This window comes from Schistocerca serialis, chromosome 7, assembly GCF_023864345.2.
Source record: "Schistocerca serialis cubense isolate TAMUIC-IGC-003099 chromosome 7, iqSchSeri2.2, whole genome shotgun sequence".
In the NCBI taxonomy this organism is placed as follows: Eukaryota; Metazoa; Arthropoda; class Insecta; order Orthoptera; family Acrididae; genus Schistocerca; species Schistocerca serialis.
This window is the reverse complement of record NC_064644.1, coordinates 326,386,721-326,407,748: the sequence shown is the minus strand read 5'-3', so window position 1 is coordinate 326,407,748 and position 21,028 is coordinate 326,386,721. Positions and strand designations below refer to the sequence as shown.

Genomic DNA, 21,028 nt, shown 5'->3' with positions numbered 1-21,028 from the left:
AGTCATAAAATCATGAGAAGAGTTTTCTGAAGTGTTGGTGGCTAACCTTGAAAATCTGAAAATGCATTATTTTATCACAAAAGCTAAAAGTAAATTTTTGAAAGACAAAAAGCAGACCATGGCAGCTGATGAATGCTTAGTTCTTGCTGACTTTTTGGAAAATTATTCCTTTGTTGTTCAAGATGAAGCACAAGGGCACCAATGGATAAAAAAAAAGGCCTTAACAAACTACATTAAACAGCAACACTCTTCCATAACAACAAAATGATTTACTTTTCGGATGGGGCAGCAAGTCAATATATATATAATTATTAACATCGCCTTTCATAAGGACGATCTTGGATTTGATGTAAAATGGCACTTTTTCACTTCATGCCATGGGAAGAATGCTTGTGATGGTGTTGGGGGTACAACAAAGCGAGCTGTCACAAAAGCAAGTCTGCAGTGCACCGATGACAATCATATCGTAACACCTCAATAAATGTTTGAATTCTGTAAAAAACATATCAAAGGAATTACCTACATGTTTGTACAATGTGAGGAAATACAAGAAGTCTATGACAGTGTCTTGAAGGAAAGGTACTACACTTGTCAGAAGATTAAAGGCACTCGATCTTTTCATTGTTTTGTACCCCATTCACACAACTTACTGAGGTGTAAGATCACATCAGCTTCGCCTGATAGTGAACTTCATCAGTGTGGAAAACTTCTACAACTGGTTCTTCAAAATAAAGACATTGTGGCTAGTGTTTATGATGAACAGTGCTGGATTGGCGAAGTTGGTAATATTGACTGTCAAAACCAAGATCAACATGTATTTTATCACCCTCCAGGACCAAGGACATCTTTTAAAAAAATTGAGAAGGATGAAGTTTGGATGCCACTTAAAAATTTACTAAGGAAGATGTCTCCCATGGATGTTACAACTGTGACTGGGTGAACTTATAATCTAACACTCAAAGTGAGTGAACAAATTTCTCAAATGTTCAATGAGCAATGCACTAAAAACAAATAATAATAGAACAATATAATGTAATTAGTAGGTTTATTTTCAATAAAAAAAGTAAGTAATCATAGATATGATTAAATTATATACTGTAATTGATATATTTTATTCCATAAGCCTAGATATCGCAGATGTTAAAAAACGTATTTTTGACTCGTGTTTGTAATTTGTTTTCCATAACTTCCAATTGATTCTCAAAGTTGAAATTTATACTGAAATTTGATATCTTAAAGGTCTATTAACGGTGAAATTTTCAGATTTTTATCTGGTCCCCAACAAAGATACTGCAGTCAACAAAATTGTAAAATTAAAAAAAAAAAACATTTTTTAAAATGGTGTATTTTTTTAAGTGTAAGCCGCTCACCATTGATATCCTATAAAAAGTAACTATACTATACAGAGGTGAAATAGCAGAAAAAATATTAAAGCTGAGATATTAATCTTTCTTTGGAAAACTACTGTTCAAAAATGGAGTTTTTTTTTAATTTTTGGCTGGACACCATAAAAGTACTTTAACAACCATCTTCCTGACACTTAAATATATACTTGATGTTAACAAATTTCTCTTCTACAGAAACGCTTTCTTTGCCAATGCCAGTCTTCATTTTATATCCTCTCTACTTCGAGCATCGTCAGTTATTTTGCTCCCCAAATAGCAAATCTCATTTACTACTTTAAGTGTCTCTTTACCTAATCTAATTTCCTCAGCATTACCCAACTTAATTCAACTACATTCCATTATCCTCGTTTTGCTTTTGTTGATGTTCATCTTATATCCTCCTTTCAAGACACTGTCCATTCCATTCGACTGCTCTTCCAGGTCCTTTGCTGTCTGACAGAATTACAGTGTCATCGGCGAACCTCAAAGTTTTTATTACTTCTCCATGGATTTTAATTCCTACTCCGAATTTTTCTTTTGTTACCTTTACTGCTAGCTCAATATACAGATTGAATAACATCGGGAATAGGCTACAACCCTGTCTGACTCCCTTCCCAACCACTGCTTCCCTTTCACGCTCCTCGACTCTTATAATTGCCATTTGGTTTCTGTACAAATTGTAAATAGCCTTTCGCTCCCTGTATTTTACCCTTGCTACTTTCAGAATTTGATATAAATTATTCCATTCAACATTGTCAAAAGCTGTGTCTAAGTCTCCAAATGCTAGAAGCGTGGGTTTGCCTTTCCTTTACCTATCTTCTAAGGTGAGTCATAGGGTCAGTACTGCTGCACGTGTGCCAACATTTCTACAGAATCCAAACTGATCTTCCCCGAGGTCGGCTTCTACCAGTTTTTCCATTCATCTGTAAAGAATTCACGTTAGTATTTTGCAGCCGTGACTTATTAAACTGATAGTTTGGTACTCTTCACATCTGTCAACACCTGCTTTCTTTGGGCTTGGAATTATTATATTCTTCTTGACGTCTGAAGGTATTTCGCCTGTCTCATACATCTTGCTCACCAGATGGTAGAGTTTTGTCACGGCTGACTCTCCCAAGGCTGTCAGTAGTTGTAATGGAATTTTGTCTACTCCCAGGTCCTTGTTTCGACTTAGGCCTTCCAGTGCTCTGTGAAACTCTTCACGCACTATCATATCTCCCATTTCATCTTCATCTACATCCTCTTCCATTTCTATAATATTGTCCTCACGTACATCGCCCTTGTACAGACACTCTATGTATAGATTCTCTATGTACTTCTTCCACCTTTGTGCTTTCCCTTCTTTGCCTAGAACTAGGTTTCCATCATAGCTCTTGATGTTCATACAAGTGGTTCTCTTTTCTGCAAGCGTCTCTTTAATTTTCCTGTAGGCAGCATATATCTTACCGCTAGTGAGATATGCCTCTACGTCATTATATTTGTCCTCTATCCATCCCAGCTTAGCCATTTTGCACTTCCTATCAATCTCATTTTTGAGACATTTGTATTCCTTTTTGCCTGCTCCGTCAAAGCCACCAATTCTTCTTCTACTGTATTTCTTTCTCCCATTCCTGTCAGTTGTTCCCTAATGCTCTCCCTGAAACTCCCTACAACCTCTGGTTTATCCAGGTCCCATCTCCTTAAATTCCCACCTTTTTGCAGTTTCTTCAGTTTTAATCTGCAGTTCATAACCAATAGATTTCGGTCAGAGTCCACATCTGCCCCTGGAAACATCTTACTTTGAACTATTAAAAATATATTGAAGAATACATTCAGCTAAGTGATAATGATGTTAATTTGTAGCCCAGAGTGTGTTGAACTAAATGCATTTTATCTGTAAGGCTTAGGACAATCCACTACTGAATAATTGTAAAAAAAATGTAGATGCTTGCAAGTACGAAAAAACATATGGGGCCTGGAACAAATATGGGCGCCATTTCAAAATAATAAACAATAAATTTTTTAAAACATATTTTTGTGACTACTAAACATTGGGGTATTCACCCAGCAAATATAAAAATTTTTTCTGAGATGGTCAAACAACCAATTATTTTTTTTCTTGGACCACTTGGTATGGATTGACCCAGCCACCTACTATGTTACTGGATGGAAGAATGATATAACACCAGGAGTTATAACGTTCTTCCACACAATATTGTATGTTGTTCTTGTACTAGAGATTGACATGCGCAGACATATCCATAAACATGCAACCCTGTAAGAGGTTATCAGTGTTGTTAAGTTGAAAGAAGCAACGGTAGTTACTCACAAGACATGTACATGTACAGGATGATTTTTTCCATCGTGTGCAAACTCTAAGGATTGATTGAAGAGAGGGTACAGAACAAAAAAACGGTCTAATAAACTTATCTCCAGAAAAAATGCCTGGTTCCCATGCTAGAGACCATTTATTCAGTCATATATTGTTACAGACGCAACCCGCCAGGTTATCTGAGAGTAGTAATGCGCTGCTTTCTGGACTCGGGTAGGTGCGCCGGCCCCTGGTACTGAATCCGCCTTGCAGACTAATGACGAGGGCTGGTGTGCCAGCCAGCATGGATGTGGTTTTTAGGCAGTTTTCCACATCCTGCTAGGTGAATACTTGGCTGGTCCCCAAGTCCCGCCTCAGTTACTAGACTCGCAGACATTTGAAAATGTTCCCACTATTTCATGGCTTCTACTAGAAGCAGACAGCTGGGGTGCACTAATTCTGTCCTGGGAAGGGGGGTGTACTGTAGGCAGAAACTTTGTCATGCCACAAAGTGTTAATTTTGTGCTAGAAGACAGCATACAATTTAGATCAATGTATTCTAATTTGAGTATTTATCTCATGCAATAACTTTTCGGTAAGCAGGATTTCTAATATAAGGTATCTGTAAATACATAAACTTCAGTAGAGAAATTTATTTCTGTTCAATAACATTGAGAAATCTGCAAAGCAACTTTTAGTGTTACTTTATTCTCCTTTGGTATATTTTGTATACATTTCAAACTCAGTAGCGCCATTTGAGACCTTGTATCTATTTTATCTTATATCTATCCCCCCCATGAACCATGGACCTTGCCGTTGGCGGGGATAGCCATACCGCAGGTGCAACCATAACGGAGGGGTATCTGTTGAGAGGCCAGACAAACATGTGGTTCCTGAAGAGGGGCAGCAGCCTTTTCAGTAGTTGCAGGGCAACAGTCTGGATGACTGATTGATATGGCGTTGTAACACTAACCAAAACAGCCTTGCTGTGCTGGTACTGCGAATGGCTAAAAGCAAGGGGAAACTACAGCCATAATTTTTCCTGAGGGCATGCAGCTCTTCTGTATGGTTAAATGGTGATGGTGTCCTCTTGGGTAAAATATTCCAGAGGTAAAATAGTCCCCCATTTGGATCTCCGGGCAGGGACTACAAAGGAGGACGTTGTTATCAGGAGAAAGAAAACAGGCGTTCTACGGATCGGAGTGTGGAATGTCAGATACCTTAATCAATAGGTAGGTTAGAAAATTTAAAAAGGGAAATGGATAGGTTAAAGTTAGATATAGTGGGAATTAGTAACGTTCGGTGGCAAGTGAATACAGGGTTACAAATACAAAATCAAATAAGGGTACTGCAGGAGTAGGTTTAATAATGAATAAAAAAATAATAGTGTGGATAAGCTACTACAAACCGCATAGTGTGTGCATTATTGTGGCCAAGATAGACACGAAGCCCACGCCTACCATAGTAGTACAAGTTTATAGGCCAACTAGCTCCACAGATGATGAAGAGATTGATGAAATGTATGATGAGATAAAAGAAATTATTCAGATAGTGAAGGGAGACGGAAATTTAATAGTCATGGGTGACTGGAATTTGATAGTAGGAAAAGGAAGAGAAAGAAACGTAGTAGGTTAATATGGAATAGAGGTAAGAAATGAAAGAGGAAGCCGTCTGGTAGAATTTTGCACAGAGCATAACTTGCTAACACTTGGTTCAAGAATCATGAGAGGTTGTATACATGGAAGAGACCTGTAAATACTGGAAGGTTTCAGATAGATTATATAATGGTAAGACAGAGATTTAGGAAACAGGTTTTAAATTGTAAGACATTTCCAGGGGCAGATGTGGACTCTGACCGAAATCTATTGGTTATGAACTGCAGATTAAAACTGAAGAAACTGCAAAAAGGTGGGAATTTAAGGAGATGGGACCTGGATAAACTTAAAGAACCAGAGGTTGTAGGGGGAGAGCATTAGGGAGCAACTGACAGGAATGGGAGAAAGAAATACAGTAGAAGAAGTATTGGTGGCTTTGACGGAGCAGGCAAAAAGGAATACAAATGTCTCAAAAATGAGATTGATAGGAAGTGCAAAATCGCTAAGCAGGGATGGATAGAGGACAAATATAATGACGTAGAGGCATATCTCACTAGCGGTAAGATAGATACTGCCTACAGGAAAATTAAAGAGATGCTTGCAGAAAAGAGAACCACTTGTATGAACATCAAGAGCTACGATGGAAACCTAGTTCTAGGCAAAGAAGGGAAAGCACAAAGGTGGAAGAAGTACATAGAGAGTCTATACATAGAGTGTCTGTACAAGGGCGATGTACGTGAGGACAATATTATAGAAATGGAAGAGGATGTAGATGAAGATGAAATGGGAGATATGATAGTGCGTGAAGAGTTTCACAGAGCACTGGAAGGCCTAAGTCGAAACAAGGACCTGGGAGTAGACAAAATTCCATTACAACTACTGACAGCCTTGGGAGAGTCAGCCGTGACAAAACTCTACCATCTGGTGAGCAAGATGTATGAGACAGGCAAAATACCCTCAGACGTCAAGAAGAATATAATAATTCCAAGCCCAAAGAAAGCAGGTGTTGACAGATGTGAAGAGTACCAAACTATCAGTTTAATAAGTCACGGCTGCAAAATACTAACGTGAATTCTTTACAGACGAATGGAAAAACTGGTAGAAGCCGACCTCGGGGAAGATCAGTTTGGATTCTGTAGAAATGTTGGCACACGTGCAGCAGTACTGACCCTATGACTCACCTTAGAAGATAGATAAAGGAAAGGCAAACCTACGCTTCTAGCATTTGGAGACTTAGACACAGCTTTTGACAATGTTGAATGGAATAATTTATATCAAATTCTGAAAGTAGCAAGGGTAAAATACAGGGAGCGAAAGGCTATTTACAATTTGTACAGAAACCAAATGGCAATTATAAGAGTCGAGGAGCATGAAAGGGAAGCAGTGGTTGGGGAGGGAGTCAGACAGGGTTGTAGCCTATTCCCGATGTTATTCAATCTGTATATTGAGCAAGCAGTAAAGGTAACAAAAGAAAAATTCGGAGTAGGAATTAAAATCCATGGAGAAGTAATAAAAACTTTGAGGTTCGCCGATGACACTGTAATTCTGTCAGACAGCAAAGGACCTGGAAGAGCAGTCGAATGGAATGGACAGTGTCTTGAAAGGAGGATATAAAATGAACATCAACAAAAGCAAAACGAGGATAATGGAATGTAGTTGAATTAATTTGGGTAATGCTGAGGAAATTAGATTAGGTAAAGAGACACTTAAAGTAGTAAATGAGATTTGCTATTTGGGGAGCAAAATAACTGACGATGCTCGAAGTAGAGAGGATATAAAATGAAGACTGGCATTGGCAAAGAAAGCGTTTCTGTAGAAGAGAAATTTGTTAACATCAAATATATATTTAAGTGTCAGGAAGACGTTTCTTAAAGTATTTGTATGGTGTCTAGTCATGTATGGAAGTGAAACATGGACAATAAATATTTTGGACAAGAAGAGAATAGAAGATTTCTAAATTTGCTACAGAAGAATGCTGAAGATTAGATATCTAGATCACATAACTAGTGAGGAGATATTGAATAGAATTGGGGAGAAGAGAAATTTGTGGCACAACTTGACTACAAGAAGGGATTGGTTGGTAGGACATGTTCAGAGGCATCAAGGAATCACCAATTTAGTATTCAAGGGCAGCGTGTAGGGTAAATACGTAGAGGGGGACCAAGAGATGAATACACTACGCAGATTCAGAAGGATGCAGGTTGCAGTAGGTACTGGGAGATGAAGCAGCTTGCACAGGATAGAGTAGCATGGAGAACCGCATCAAACCAATCTCTGAACTGAAGACCACCACCACCACCACCACCACTACCACAACGACAACATCATCTATTTTATACACAATATGATATGGCTAGGGATTGTGTTTGTTGTGAGCGGACACAAGGAGAGTTGGCTGCTGCCCGAAAACAGCTGGAAGCTGTGTTGGCTACTGTTGACAAGCGTCTAGCTAATGCCCAAAGTTGCAGTGAGATTGGGGCCAGTGACCTTTGGTGCCACTGGAATCGCCTGGTGACCCAGTCATCGCAGAGGCTTCTAATACGCAACACTAATCAGCCCATCCTCACTCCAGAGTGGGTGGCAGACAGTGGTGGGTTCGCATGTCACTGGGCAGAAGATGAAAGAGGAAGCAGGCCGTGCAGCTGGCTCCCTACATCTTAGCGACAGATATGAGTTGCTACCCAGTGTTGATAAATGAGCCAGCACAGTATGTATCTCCAGTTGGGCCAGTGGTCGATTTTCCTACCCAGTCTGGACAAGTACAGTGGGTGGGTATGCTTGTAATTGGGAGCTCCAATGTTAGGAGGGCGATGGAGCCCGTCATGGAGATAGCAGGCAAGGTGGGAAAGAATTCCAGTGTGCATTCAGTATGTTTGCTGGGAGGTCTCATCCATGATTTGGAGGAGGCCCTGCTGGCAGCTATCAAGCGCACTGGGTGAAACTGGCTGCATGTAGTGGCAATGTCGGCGTGAATGACCCTTGCTGCTTGGGTTCTGAGGCCATCCTTGGCTCCTTACGGCAGATGGCTGATTTGGTGAAGGCAATTAGCAATGAATGTGAGGTGGAGGCTAAGCTGTCTATGTGTAGCATCGTGCCCAGGGTTGATCGTGGTCCTCTGGTTTGGAGCAGAGTGCAAGGTCTAAACCAGAGGCTCAAATGACTCTGCGACGGTATCGGATGTGAATTTCTTGACCTCCGCTATCAGGTGCAGAATTGTAGGGTTCCCCTTAATAGGTCAGGTGTGCACTACATGCAGGGGTAGCAGAGTACCTGTGTGCACATGGGGCTTTTTTTAGGTTAGAGAACTCTTCCCTTGGGATCAAAGACGATTTGCCTGTTAAATCAGCCACAGTGACCTCAGAGGATCTTGGCCCTCGTAGATCGGAGATAGAAAAGATTAATATGATTTTAGTAAACTGCAGGAGCATCCAAGGAAAGGTCCCAAAATCAGTATCGCTTACTGAAAGTTATAATGCACAGATAGTGTTGGGAACAGAAAGCTGGTTAAAACCAGACGTCAATGTCAATGGAATCCTACATCGAGATTGGAATATTTATAGTAAGGATAGGTTAGTCACCAATGGTGGCAGCGTGTTTATTGCAGTAAACAATTTGATAAAATCTATCAAGGTTATCACGGATTCCGAATGTGAATTAATCTGGGTGAAATTGAGATCCAAAGAACGGTCAAAAATGATGATCGGATGCTTCTATATACCACCTGGGTCAGGATTTGTAGTTGTAGAGCACTTCAGAAAGAACTTGTAGAATATCATTAGCAACTTCCCTGATCATGCTGTTGTAATAGGGGGTGACTTCAACTTACCAGGTATAGACTGGGAGTGTCATGCCATCAAAACTGGTGCCAGAGACAGGGATTCGTGTGGCATTGTTCTGGATGTCTCGTCTGAAAATTACCTTGAGCAGATCGTTAGAGAACCAACTCGTGAGGGTAACGACTTAAGGGGCTCCGGAAAGGCTCAAAATCATGAAAAGTTCAATTTTTACTTTTTTGCGTTTTCTGAATCTGCAGACTATTGCCTTTTAATAGATATATAATTTATTCAATTCCGAAGACTACAACTATTTTTAAATTTTTTTTGAAATGTGTTCTACATGGGCGTGACCCACTGTGGCGCTGTTAAACTGCTGTCAAATGGTGTTATTATTAACGTCCGTGTTCATCAGGTCCATTTTAGTGATGTGAGATAAAGTATGTGTTGTGGCTAACCTGTGATGGTTCAATATATATCGCTGGTGTGATTGTCGATTGTTTCATGTTTATTTACTCTGTCGTTATCTCAAAAATATTCGTAATTAATTCTGTTTCTTGAGTCTCTGTTTTGTTGAAGTATAATAATGAGTAAAAGTAAAGTTATTAGAAATCCTCTGAAGGCTTTGAAGAAAAGGAGAAATGTTGGAAAGCCAAAGGTATGTGTTATTACTGTAAACAATAAAGACGATAACCAAGTGAGTGAACCTAACCTCTTCAGTACACCTGTCCATAGCAGTCAAAGTGGGAAAGAAAATACTTCACAGAAAAAGCTTGGTTCAATGAGTGAAAACAATGAATGTTTTATGGGCGAATCGGATGTGAATGAAATATTTGATATGTCGGTTCTCAAAGGAATTTTTTCAAACTGTGTAAGATGTATTCATTGTAGTGAAGTTGGTCTGGAACTCTCCATAATAAAGCACGTAGGACTTGCTAGTGAAATACAACTGAAATGTGATAAGTGTTCATACATGACCACCTTTTGGAACAGTGTTGCAGTAACTGCAACTGAAGAAAATGGTAGCAAAATCTACGAACACAACAACGAGCGATGCTTGCTTTAGACAAGGAACGCCTTCTGGCTGCAGACAGGGCTGTAAAGAGTCTAGAAATACAAGCAAGAGTACACAGGAGGAGGAACAAGAGGAAGCTGGAGGAGGAGTTTGCAGAGGATGAAGATAATCCATCCTATGGACCTGGAATGCACTAAAAAGTTAATCCAATCTTTGTCGCTCGATTCCCAAAACTTTTATTTTCTCATACTAATTACATGTTTTCTAAGGATTTTCCAAACATATTTGTTTCAAACTTTCAGTAAATGTTACACAGTACCTTCTGCATAATTTAACACAGCCTTTTTCCAAAAAACGGTATATTTTTGAATATATAAGTAAAAAATTGCAAAAAAATGTTGTGAATTTTCATTACAATTGAAAAAAAAATCATCTTTAATAACTGAACTAAAATTTTGTAAAATCCCTGTGTTAAGTTGTAGCCCATATTCCAATAAATAATCTGTAAAAAGTTCAACTTCCTACCTCAAATACTTTGTGAGGAAAGATGTAATTTATAAGCGTTATTTTAACACTGCAAGTATAGGGCGTTCCGGAGCCCCTTAAACCTCCTGGCAACAAACAGGCCTGAACTTACCGAATCAGTTAACATAGAGGAAGGTATCAGTGATCATAATGCTGTGACAGTTTCCATGACGTGGGGTCTAACAAGGAATGTTAAGAAAGGTAGGAAGATATATTTTCTCAGCAAGGGTGACAGGATACAAAGATGTGGAGAACAAATGGAAAAAATTGAAAGGCATCATTCAACTTGCTGTAGACAAGTATGTTCCAAGTAAGGTTTTAAGGGATGGGAAAGATCCCCCATGGTTTAATAACCGTGTTAGAAAAGTGCGATGTAAACAAAGAGCCCCTCAACTCAGATTCAAGAGAAGTAAAAACTTAGGTGACAAACAAAAGCTGAACGAAGCGAAAATTAACATAAGGAGAGCAATGAGAGAAGTGTTCAATGATATTGAAAGTAAGATGTTGTCAACTGACCCAACTAAAAACCCTAAGAGATTTTGATTGTATGTAAAATCAGTAAGGGGGGCAAAATCATCTATTTATTGCCTCAGCAACCAAACCAGCATTGAAATGGAAGATAACAGAGGGAAGGCTGAAATATTGAATTCGGTCTTCTGAAGTTGTTTCACCACAGAAGATCGTAACACTGTCCCTCCTTTCAATTGTCGTGCGAACATTGAAATGGCAGATATTGAGATAACCGATCGTGGAATCGAAAAGCAGCTACAATCACTTAGTAGTGGAAAGACGTCAGGACCAGTTGAGATGCCTATAAGATCCTATGAAGATTATGGGAAAGAACTTTCTCCCCTTCTAGATCGCTTCAGCAACGAAAGGTACCTAACAACTGGTAAAAAGTGCAGGTCATTCCTGTTTTTAAGAAAGGCCGTAAGACAGATCCACATAATTATAAACCTATATCATTGACGTCAATCTGTTGTAGAATTATGAAACGTTCTATGCTCAAGAATTATGTTTTTGGAAAATGAACATCTCCTCTATAAAAACCAACATGGATTCCGCAAACAGAGATCCTGTGAAACTCAGCTCGCTCTGTTCCTCTGTGAGATCCACAATGCAGTGGAAGACAATGGCACCAGGTTGATGCAGTATTCCTTGATTTCAGCAAGGCATTTGACACTGTCCCGCATTGCCGTTTAATGAAAAAAATTACAAGCTTAACGAAGTATCGGAGCAGATTTGCGATTGCATTCAAGACTTTCTTGTGGACAGAACTCAACACGTCACTTTTAACGGACTCGACAAATGTAAAGGCAATATCAGCAGTGTAAAGGTAATATCAGGAGTACCACATGGAAGTGTGATAGAACCGTTGCTGTTTACAATATATATAAATGACCCAGTAGAAAGCGTTGGACACTCTTTAAGGCTATTCGCAGATGATACAGTTGTCTATACCAAAGTGGCAATGCCAGAATATAGTAAGAATTTGCAGAACGACCTGCAGAGAATTTATGATTGGTTAAGGCTCTGGCAGTTGACCCTGATAGTACATAAATGTAATATATTGCTCATACCTAGGAAAAGAAATCCAGTACTATAGAGCTAAACTATTGATGACGAACGGCTGCAGACAGCGTCTACCATAAAATATGTAGGCCTAACTATCCAGAGCAATCTTAAGTGGAATGACCTTATAAAACAGCTAGTGTGAAAAGCAAACACCAGACTCAGATTATTTGGAAGAATCTTAAAGAAAGGTTAACTCATCCATGAAAGAAGTGGCTTATAGGGCACTTGTTCACCCGATTCTTGAGTACTGTTTATCTATCTGGGATCCCTATCAGGTAGGACTGCTAGAGGAAATAGAGAACATCCAACAAAGAGTGGCACGTTTTGTCAAGGGATCGTTTAGCTGGCGAGACAGCTTTATGGAGATGCTAAACAAACTTTGCTGGCAGACATTACAAGAGAGGCGTTGTGCATCACGAAGAGAGTTAATATTGAAATTTTGGGACAGCACTTTTCAGGAGTAGTCTGACAACATATTATTTACCCCCCACATATATCTCACGTATTGACCACGAGGAAAAAATTTGAGAAATTAGAGCCAATACAGAGGCTTACCAACAATCATAATTCCCACACACTATTCACGAGTGGAACACGGTTGGAGAGATCATTAGGTGGCTTGGAGAGTATGATGTAGATATAGATGTAGATGAAATGTCTTTTTTTTTCCCTTTCTGTGTAGTTGCAAGAGGAAGTGCTTTGATCCATTTCTATCAGGAAAATTTTAGAGACCATCAAGATACATATTTGATTGCCCTAATGGAATGTCACAAAAATAGCTAGATGTCGCCTGAAAGGAGAAACCAAGCAAAAAAATTGGACCACAACATTTTCATATTTTATGCAAAATAGCTCAGAGATACTTTCCATTTGTAAAACTGCTTTCTTGAATATACATCCCGTAAATAATTCGCATCTTCAGCAAACGAATCAATTAATTGTTTCTGGACAGAATCCTAAAGAATTTTGTGGCAATCATAACAACAGGCCAAACGTATTTTGACTTCATAATTGCCAAAATAAAAAATCACACAGAGTCATTTCCCAGGTTTCTCATTACAGTTCCAAAGAAGTATAATACTTTGATGCCTCTCTAAGTGTGGAGATTATGTATCACCTTTTCATGAAGAAATACACAGAAGAAAGGGAGAAAATTAAGTATGAATTCTAGTTGAAGTTTCCAATTTTGCTTTTGAGGTTCAGCAGGCCACTTGCTGATGTTTGTGGTGAACGTAACAACTCAGTACAAAACTAAAAGATCACAGTCTCGATGATAATGGGAAGTGAGTTGCTGCAGCAGGAAACACTGTACATGAATGAAGGGCTAGTAAGTTTTATGCCAAACTCAGGGAAATTGAAGTTTTATGCAAGGAACACAAAGCTGTAATTTTTGATTGCCTTCAGAATATGCCACTTCTAGTGATACCTGTTAATAATATGTTTTATTACAAACATTTATTGCTCTATGGGTTTGAGATACATAACTCGAAAAGTGATATTGGACATTTCTATACATGTATTGAAGGACAAGCTTTGAAAGGTACAAATAATGTTTGTACCTTTATTTAAGATTATATTAAAAAAAAATGCCTACTGAGAAACAGGAACTTCACATATTTTCAGATGGTTGTCCAGGACAAAATTATAATCATACAATTTTCAGATTTCTCTTATATCTCGTACAAAGCAAGCATTTTCGCACCATTTTTCTGTATTTCTCTGTTTTTGGGCACTTCTTCCTACCATGCAACAGACCATTTGGAAATAACAAACAAGTCATGATTGAATTTATCAACCTGAAGATCATCAACACATAATTGCACACAGTCAGAAATTAAAGCCATCCACAGTATCAGTAATCAAATATACAGATGTAACAGACTTCAGACACTGGTGGCAAAAAAAATCGATGCAAAGAAGATTGATGAATGGTGAAATCTTGGAGTTTTACTTCATATTACATCTTGGGAGACAAACAACGAAGATCAACAGGAATCATAATATAAACATTACATTTCTAGGTCATCATATTATGTAAAATTCTTATTAAATTTAGTTACCTGTGTTTTTACATTTAATAAATGTTGACTGGAAAAACAATAAAAACAATATAATTCTGAGTTTTGTTTTCCGTTGATCATCATCTCAGGATGCACTTCGTGAAACTTGCCTGGCAAGGTATTGTAGAGGGAGTCATTCCTTACAACTTCTCTGTTCACTTGATTATTTTAGAATGTACATTTTTTACCCAAAGCACACTTTTACATTTATCTCAAAACAAGGATTTTGGAGTTGTACTGTTTTTCCACTCACTGATTCAACTACAGGGGATAGGTAAAATAATGTGAACACTTGTAGTAATGGGATGGTTGTGTTTGACGGTCTACAATGCACGTAAGGCATGTTTCATGGTGGACTGTGAATGTTCAGTATGGACTATGCATCAGTTCAGGCTATTTATGACTAGTGCACACTTTGTATTTGCATTCAGAGGCTGAGGATGACGTGCAATGGAAGACCTAACCAAGTTCTGAAGAGGGCAGATTGTGGGGGCCTGATTAGCTGGAGCATCAGTAACTACGACAGCCAACTTATTGAATGTTTCAAGAACAACTGTTTCAACTGTCATGACAGCATAAACAAAACATGGGAAGTCATCATCGTGTAAACGTGACAGTAGGTGCAAATCAAATCTGAAAGACAGAGATCATCGTACACTAACACAAATTATGTCAAAACAACACAAAACTACGCCGACTACAGTGACTGCAGAGCTCAATAGTCACCTTTGAGACCCCGTATCTATTGACACTGTCTACCGAGAAATCCATAAAGTGAATATTCATGGATGAGCTGCTATACCAAAACCATTAGTGAGACAACCAACACAGAGAATCATAAAACATGATGTCAGGAGCATAAATCGTGGGCGGCTGATCTGTGGAACCATGTCACATGATCTGACGAGTCAATGTTTTTGTCATTTCCAACACTAGGCCGGGTTTATATCTGGAGAATGTCAAAAAGAAGCCTACAATCCTGATTACTTGATTCCAACAATTAAGCATGGAGGTAGAACTGTGACATTATGGGCAGCCATATCATGGTATTCTGCAGATTACATCATTACTCTCATAGGCCATGTTACGACCAAGGATTATATGAACATTTTAGGTGATCAGGTGGACCCTATGATTCAAATGTTGTTCCCCAACAATGATGCTGTATTTCAGGACAATAATGCACCCACTCACATAGCCAGGACAGTACAATTGTGGTATGAGAAGCATGCAACTGAACTGCAGCGCCTTCCCTGGCCAGCACAGTCCCCAAATTTGAACATTATCGAACCCTCGTGGGCGGTATCGGAGCGCAGACTCCAGAGCAGATTTCTTTCTCTGTTGTTGCTATAGGAGGTAGAAGAGGTTCTGATTGAAGAGCAGCATAACATTCCACTGGGGGCTATACAATCATTATATGCCAATATTCCAAGAAGAATTGCAGCTGTACTGGGGGCAAATGGGAGTCGAACTCCTTATTAATAAACCATTCCCAAAAAAGTACAAATGTTCACATTATTTTGCCTATCCCCTATATATTGTTCAGGGGTTATATTTACTCCTATAATCACTTGCAATTTACCCAGGACTTGCCAGTATTATGTTGCCCAGAATCTTGTTTGTCTTTTAAATTTTCTGATTCTTGTGTGTGTGTGTGTGTGTGTGTGTGTGTGTCCATCCAACAACATTCACAAACACGCATACACCTGTGTGCACACACGGGTCCTCTCTTGCCACAATTCATTATGATGCCTACACATGTACAATCAATTTGTATCAGTTCCTATGGTTGCAACTATGCACATAATGGGTTTACAATGAATTGTGTGTTATCATAACTGTTGCTTACTAAATTACATTGAAATTATTCATTATTTGTTTGCATTTTGGCTTCAAGACTGGCAATAAAATCTGAAACTTGCTGCCCGTCCCTGCATCAACAACCAAGTGTCACTATCAGACAATAGATTGGCACTTACCATAAACAAGCCTCAAGAAGGTACAGACAGGCACAATTAAAAGGCAGTTATCCAAAGCAATCGGCGACAGTCTTTATCGGAAAAAGAGACACACATATCATTCATTCAACCAGCCAGCACACTTCACACACACACATGATCACTAATTCCGGCAGCCCGTGCCACAATGCAACCATCACGCAGGATGGAAGCAGCAATATGGAGGATTGGGGAAGGGGAAGGATAGCAGTTTACAGGTGGGGCGGAGGCCGCAAGAGAGTGCAGGGACTAGAATACCAACATGGCAGTTTGATATTGTGTTGGCAGAGGGCAGCAAACAAAGAGGGTGGGAGATGAGAATGGGGATGAGCTGATAGGACACAGGGAGTGGAAATTGTTGGGTGGAGGGTCTGGGGACAGCATGTTACCACAGGCTGTATATCAGGTATGTTATCTATATCTGACACCTTCATGCAACCTATATTCTGCTTCCAAATTAGTCTCTTGTTATTTTGAGAACATGATTTCTTCTTGTCCTTAGTTATGTGGGCTTTTAAACCAGATTTTACTGACTGAGTATTAACATTTAAAAACTGAAATATTTGCCCTGTAATTCTGCATTACTGGAGTTGTGCTATATCAACATAGCTGTACAAAAAGGAATTGTACAAAATTCCAAATGAGAGAGCTAGTTTGCTTCAGTATAATGAAGCAAACTTTTAAATTTGCATCCTACATCTTCACAGAATAGCATGAATGGCCGTGAGTTTTCAGCCCTTGCCTTGATGAAGTTTATAACATTTACAGTGCCTGTCAAAACAATATGAAGAGTTTCGGGCATATCCTTGGAAGCTAATGATTGTCAGTGTATTATATAGTGCGTGCTTTGACAATCGGGTGCAACTTTGCTCACTTTTACTGCCAGTCCCATTAAGTGACCATACACTGCCTTGGCCCCATCTGTACGAATACCAACACATTTTAGCCAAGGAACACCTACATTTCACAAGTAATTGTAACCAATTTTGTAAAATAAAAACCCCTTTCTTCAATCTTCATGATAGTAAAAATACACAAAAACGAGTAACTGCATTATACTTGGAACAACTGTATTCTTGTACATTTGAAGAGCAAAGTATGTGCACCACTGGAGTTGTAACAACAACATTTCTTCAATATTGGAACACATCTTCAATTTTCCTTTTTACAGTTTTTGGTTAATGAAACTTTTTGTACTTCTTTGGCCATTTTACCCCCTCAAAAGCTGCTTAAACCATGTCTCTAGCCACAAGCAGTAGGAGACTCACTGATCATGTGAGGTTTTCCTCCCTTTCCAGTTCTTACACTAGCCAAATATGAGGCTTTTATGTAGTCACTACAGTGCTAATGCACGGAAGCTCCAAAGAAACTGGTATAGGCAAGCGTACTCAAATACAGAGATACGTAAACAGGCAGAATACTGTGCTACAGGAGGCAACGCCTATAAGACAACACATGCCCGGCACTGTTGTTAGATCGGAAACTACTGTTACAATGGCAGGTTATCAAGATTTAAGTGAGTTTGAATGTGGTGTTATAGTCGGTATATGAGCGATGGGGCGCAGAATCTCCAAGGTAGCAACGAAGTTGGGATTTTTCCGTACGACAATTTCATGTGTGTATTGTGAATATCAGGAATCCGGTAAAACATTAACTTTAAGACACTGCTGTGGCCAGAAAAAGATCCTGCAAGAATGGAACCAACAACGATTGAAAAGAATTGTTCAACATGACAGAAATGCAACCATTCCGCAAAATGCTGCAGACTTCAATGCTGGGTCATCAGCAAGTGTGAACATATGAACCATTCAACGTAACATTATCGATATGGGCTTTTGGAGCTGACTGCCCACTCGTGAACCCTTGATCAGTGCATGAGACAAAGCTTTACGCCTCACCCGGGCCGTCAACACCAACACTGGACTGTTGATGACTGGAAACATGTTGCCTAGTCAGATGAGTCCTGTTTCAAATTGTGTTGAGCAGATGGACGTGTATGGGTATGGAGACAACCTCATGAATCCACAGACCCTGCATGTCAGCAGCAGACTGTTCAGGCTGGTGGAGGCTCTGTAATGTGTGGGGAGTGTGCAGTTAGAGTGAAACGGGACCCCTGATACGTCTAGATATGACTATGACAGATGACAACACGTAAGCATCCTGTCTGATCACCTGCATCCATTCATGTTCTATGTGCTGTCTGATGGACTTGGGCAATTCCAGCAGGACAATGCGACACCCCACATGTCCAGGATTGCTACAGAGTGCCTCCAGGAACACTCTTCTGAATTTTAACACTTCTGCTGCCCACTAAATTTCCCCAGATATGAGCGTTATTGAGCATATCTGGGATGCCTTGCAACGTGGTGTTCATGAGATATCGCCACCCCCTCATACTCTTACGTATTTATGGACAGCTCTGCAGTATTCATGGTGTCAGTTCCCTCCAGCACTACTCCAGACATTAGTTGACTTGATGGCAAGTTGTGTTGCGACACTTCTGTGTGCTACACAACATTAGGCAGGTGTACAAGTTTCTTTGGTTCTCCAGTGTAAACTCTGCCATGCACTTGGATTCTTTTTTTACAAGACATGGATTTATTTTGAACAAAGTCAACAGGTTTACCAACTTACTCAGACTACTTAGACCTCTGATGACATTTTAAAAATAAAAAAAGATTTCAATGCTTTGATTTGAAAGTGTTTCTAAGTATAGAATGCACTAGGGAATTGGGTTATCACTGGTTTCTATGTGGGCCTATACTATAAGGCCAAGTTGTAAGCAGCTTTCATGATACTCACAGTTAGGTGTAGGTTTAGGTTATTTAACTGCATCATTGGAGGTACAAAGAGCATCCGGGCTTAAAAATCACTTCATGCTTCACTTTAAACATAATCACATATAAGTAAAAAAATTAAGTCAAACTTCACATCACAGTTATAGTAGTCAAGAATAAGCTTGTTGAATTACACACACTCTGGTTCCACATGCAAGCTTTCTTCATATCACAATGCCATTTACTGTATGGCCCAATCAAGTGACAGTAACAGCAATAAACCATTTATCACGCAATGACTACTACTTTGCCACTAATAGGTACACCACATAAGTTGGCAGCAGCTGCAAAGTGACAAAGACAACTTCTGAATAACCACTGACCAGACCCAATCACAATATTGCCAACTTCAAAATAAGACCCATCATTCATGGCCAAGACAGTGACAAATAATGAAGGGAGCAGTGGGGAGGTACAATCGTCCTTCCTGTGTCCTGTGTATTGCCCAAAACAAACATTCTGCGGTATATCCATTTTCTTTAATGTTATACAGATCCTCCTTTTATTAATCTGATTTATCACTATCATTTTACTTTCAAAATACAGTAATGTATGAAAATAATTTTACTTATATCAGTAAATGTTTTGCTTGCTTGAACATGTACCACCTGAAATGTCCTTTCATACCACCACCTGGGAACCCCTCGCCTACTTGCTAGAACTTCAAAACTACTTTTCCATAAGGAGAAAGAGAGTATAGGAATTAAAATTTTCCTTTTATTCTGAATTACAGACAGCTGCATAAGAGTATTACACATCACACCCCCTTTCATTACTGCTTATCACGTTTATGATACGCAATAAAGTGCATTAATTTACATACCTGTATGCCAGCAGTAGGAGTTACACCAACACGCGTAACAGCTGTACGCTTGCGAACTCCTGTTGGAGTAACCTGCGTTGACAATGGCTGTACCGGATTGCGATTGACAATTGTTGCAATGGCATTTCCCTTAGGAGGTTCAACATTGGACGGATCAACACCTGTTTTATAGTAAGAAAGAACTCAAAGTTAAGAATTTTTATCATGGAGTGTAATATCAATACTACTGTGTACAATTTTTTTTTTACTGTAGAACCACTGTCAAAGGTAAAAAACTGAATTTTGGTCATAAGGCCTTCATCACTATTAAATGACAAAATTTAAATTTTGGCATAGACTATACTTGACTTGTAAAATACCTGTCAGAATAAAAATTGATATAGTGAGATAAGATACTGAGATAAGATACCAAAACCTTTCCACTGCTAAAATATTATAGGCACACTGAGGGAAACATTTTTACACATAATGTCTCTTGTGCAACAGCTGCCACTGGAGTTGGATGAGCTCCCCACGAAATATTGCTCTCTCTAAATGAACACACGGCAAAATAAGCCGTGTTTCTTTGGATCTTTTATACTTCAAGTATTAACACTAGTCAAAAAGGATTCGAGACTGATGAGCAGTGCTGAAAGTTAAGTCAGAAATGAGTTTTGTAACCTATCTCTTTCATGGTTAGAATGAGCATTATGTGAGAGTAACTGTTTTGTTGCAGAGAGGTTAGTTTAGGAACTTTGCTTTGGACACTTTGATAGTTAGCCACTAGGATTTTAATATTCCCACTCCTCATCTTTTGATACACGAGCAGGTTCTCAGACAGTGGATTTCTATCCACCAATGTTTTAAGTTTTGCTGATGTAAATACTCCTATGTGCTTTCTACACACAATCTGCTGCCCAAAATGTCATTTAGAGTGTACAGTACAAGTCTGAAGTATGTAGGGCAACCCTACAAGTCTCCCTTGTCTAGCTCAGGAAGAGGAATCTACAAATGAGCTAACCATAGAACTGACAAATTCTCTGGTTTGGACCTTCAATGCAACTCCAGACCACAGGACCCTCACCGGTTCTCCTCATCGTGTTGCTAATCACAAGTTGTGCTGAAAATCCATAAGAGTTTCGCTAATCTTTCACTGGTCCCTGGAGAGAACCAC

General features: G+C 39.2%; 1 protein-coding gene across 3 annotated transcripts in view; it reads right to left on the bottom strand.

Moving 5' to 3' along the window:
• Positions 1 to 21,028, bottom strand: part of LOC126412803 (RNA-binding protein 33-like) — a 236,302-nt gene that overhangs the window by 49,666 nt on the left and 165,608 nt on the right. For all 3 annotated transcript variants that reach the window (XM_050082581.1, XM_050082582.1, XM_050082583.1), the window contains exon 13: positions 19,876 to 20,036. In XM_050082581.1, coding sequence (XP_049938538.1) covers positions 19,876 to 20,036 — 161 coding nt within the window. The remainder of the gene's footprint in view (positions 1 to 19,875; positions 20,037 to 21,028) is intronic.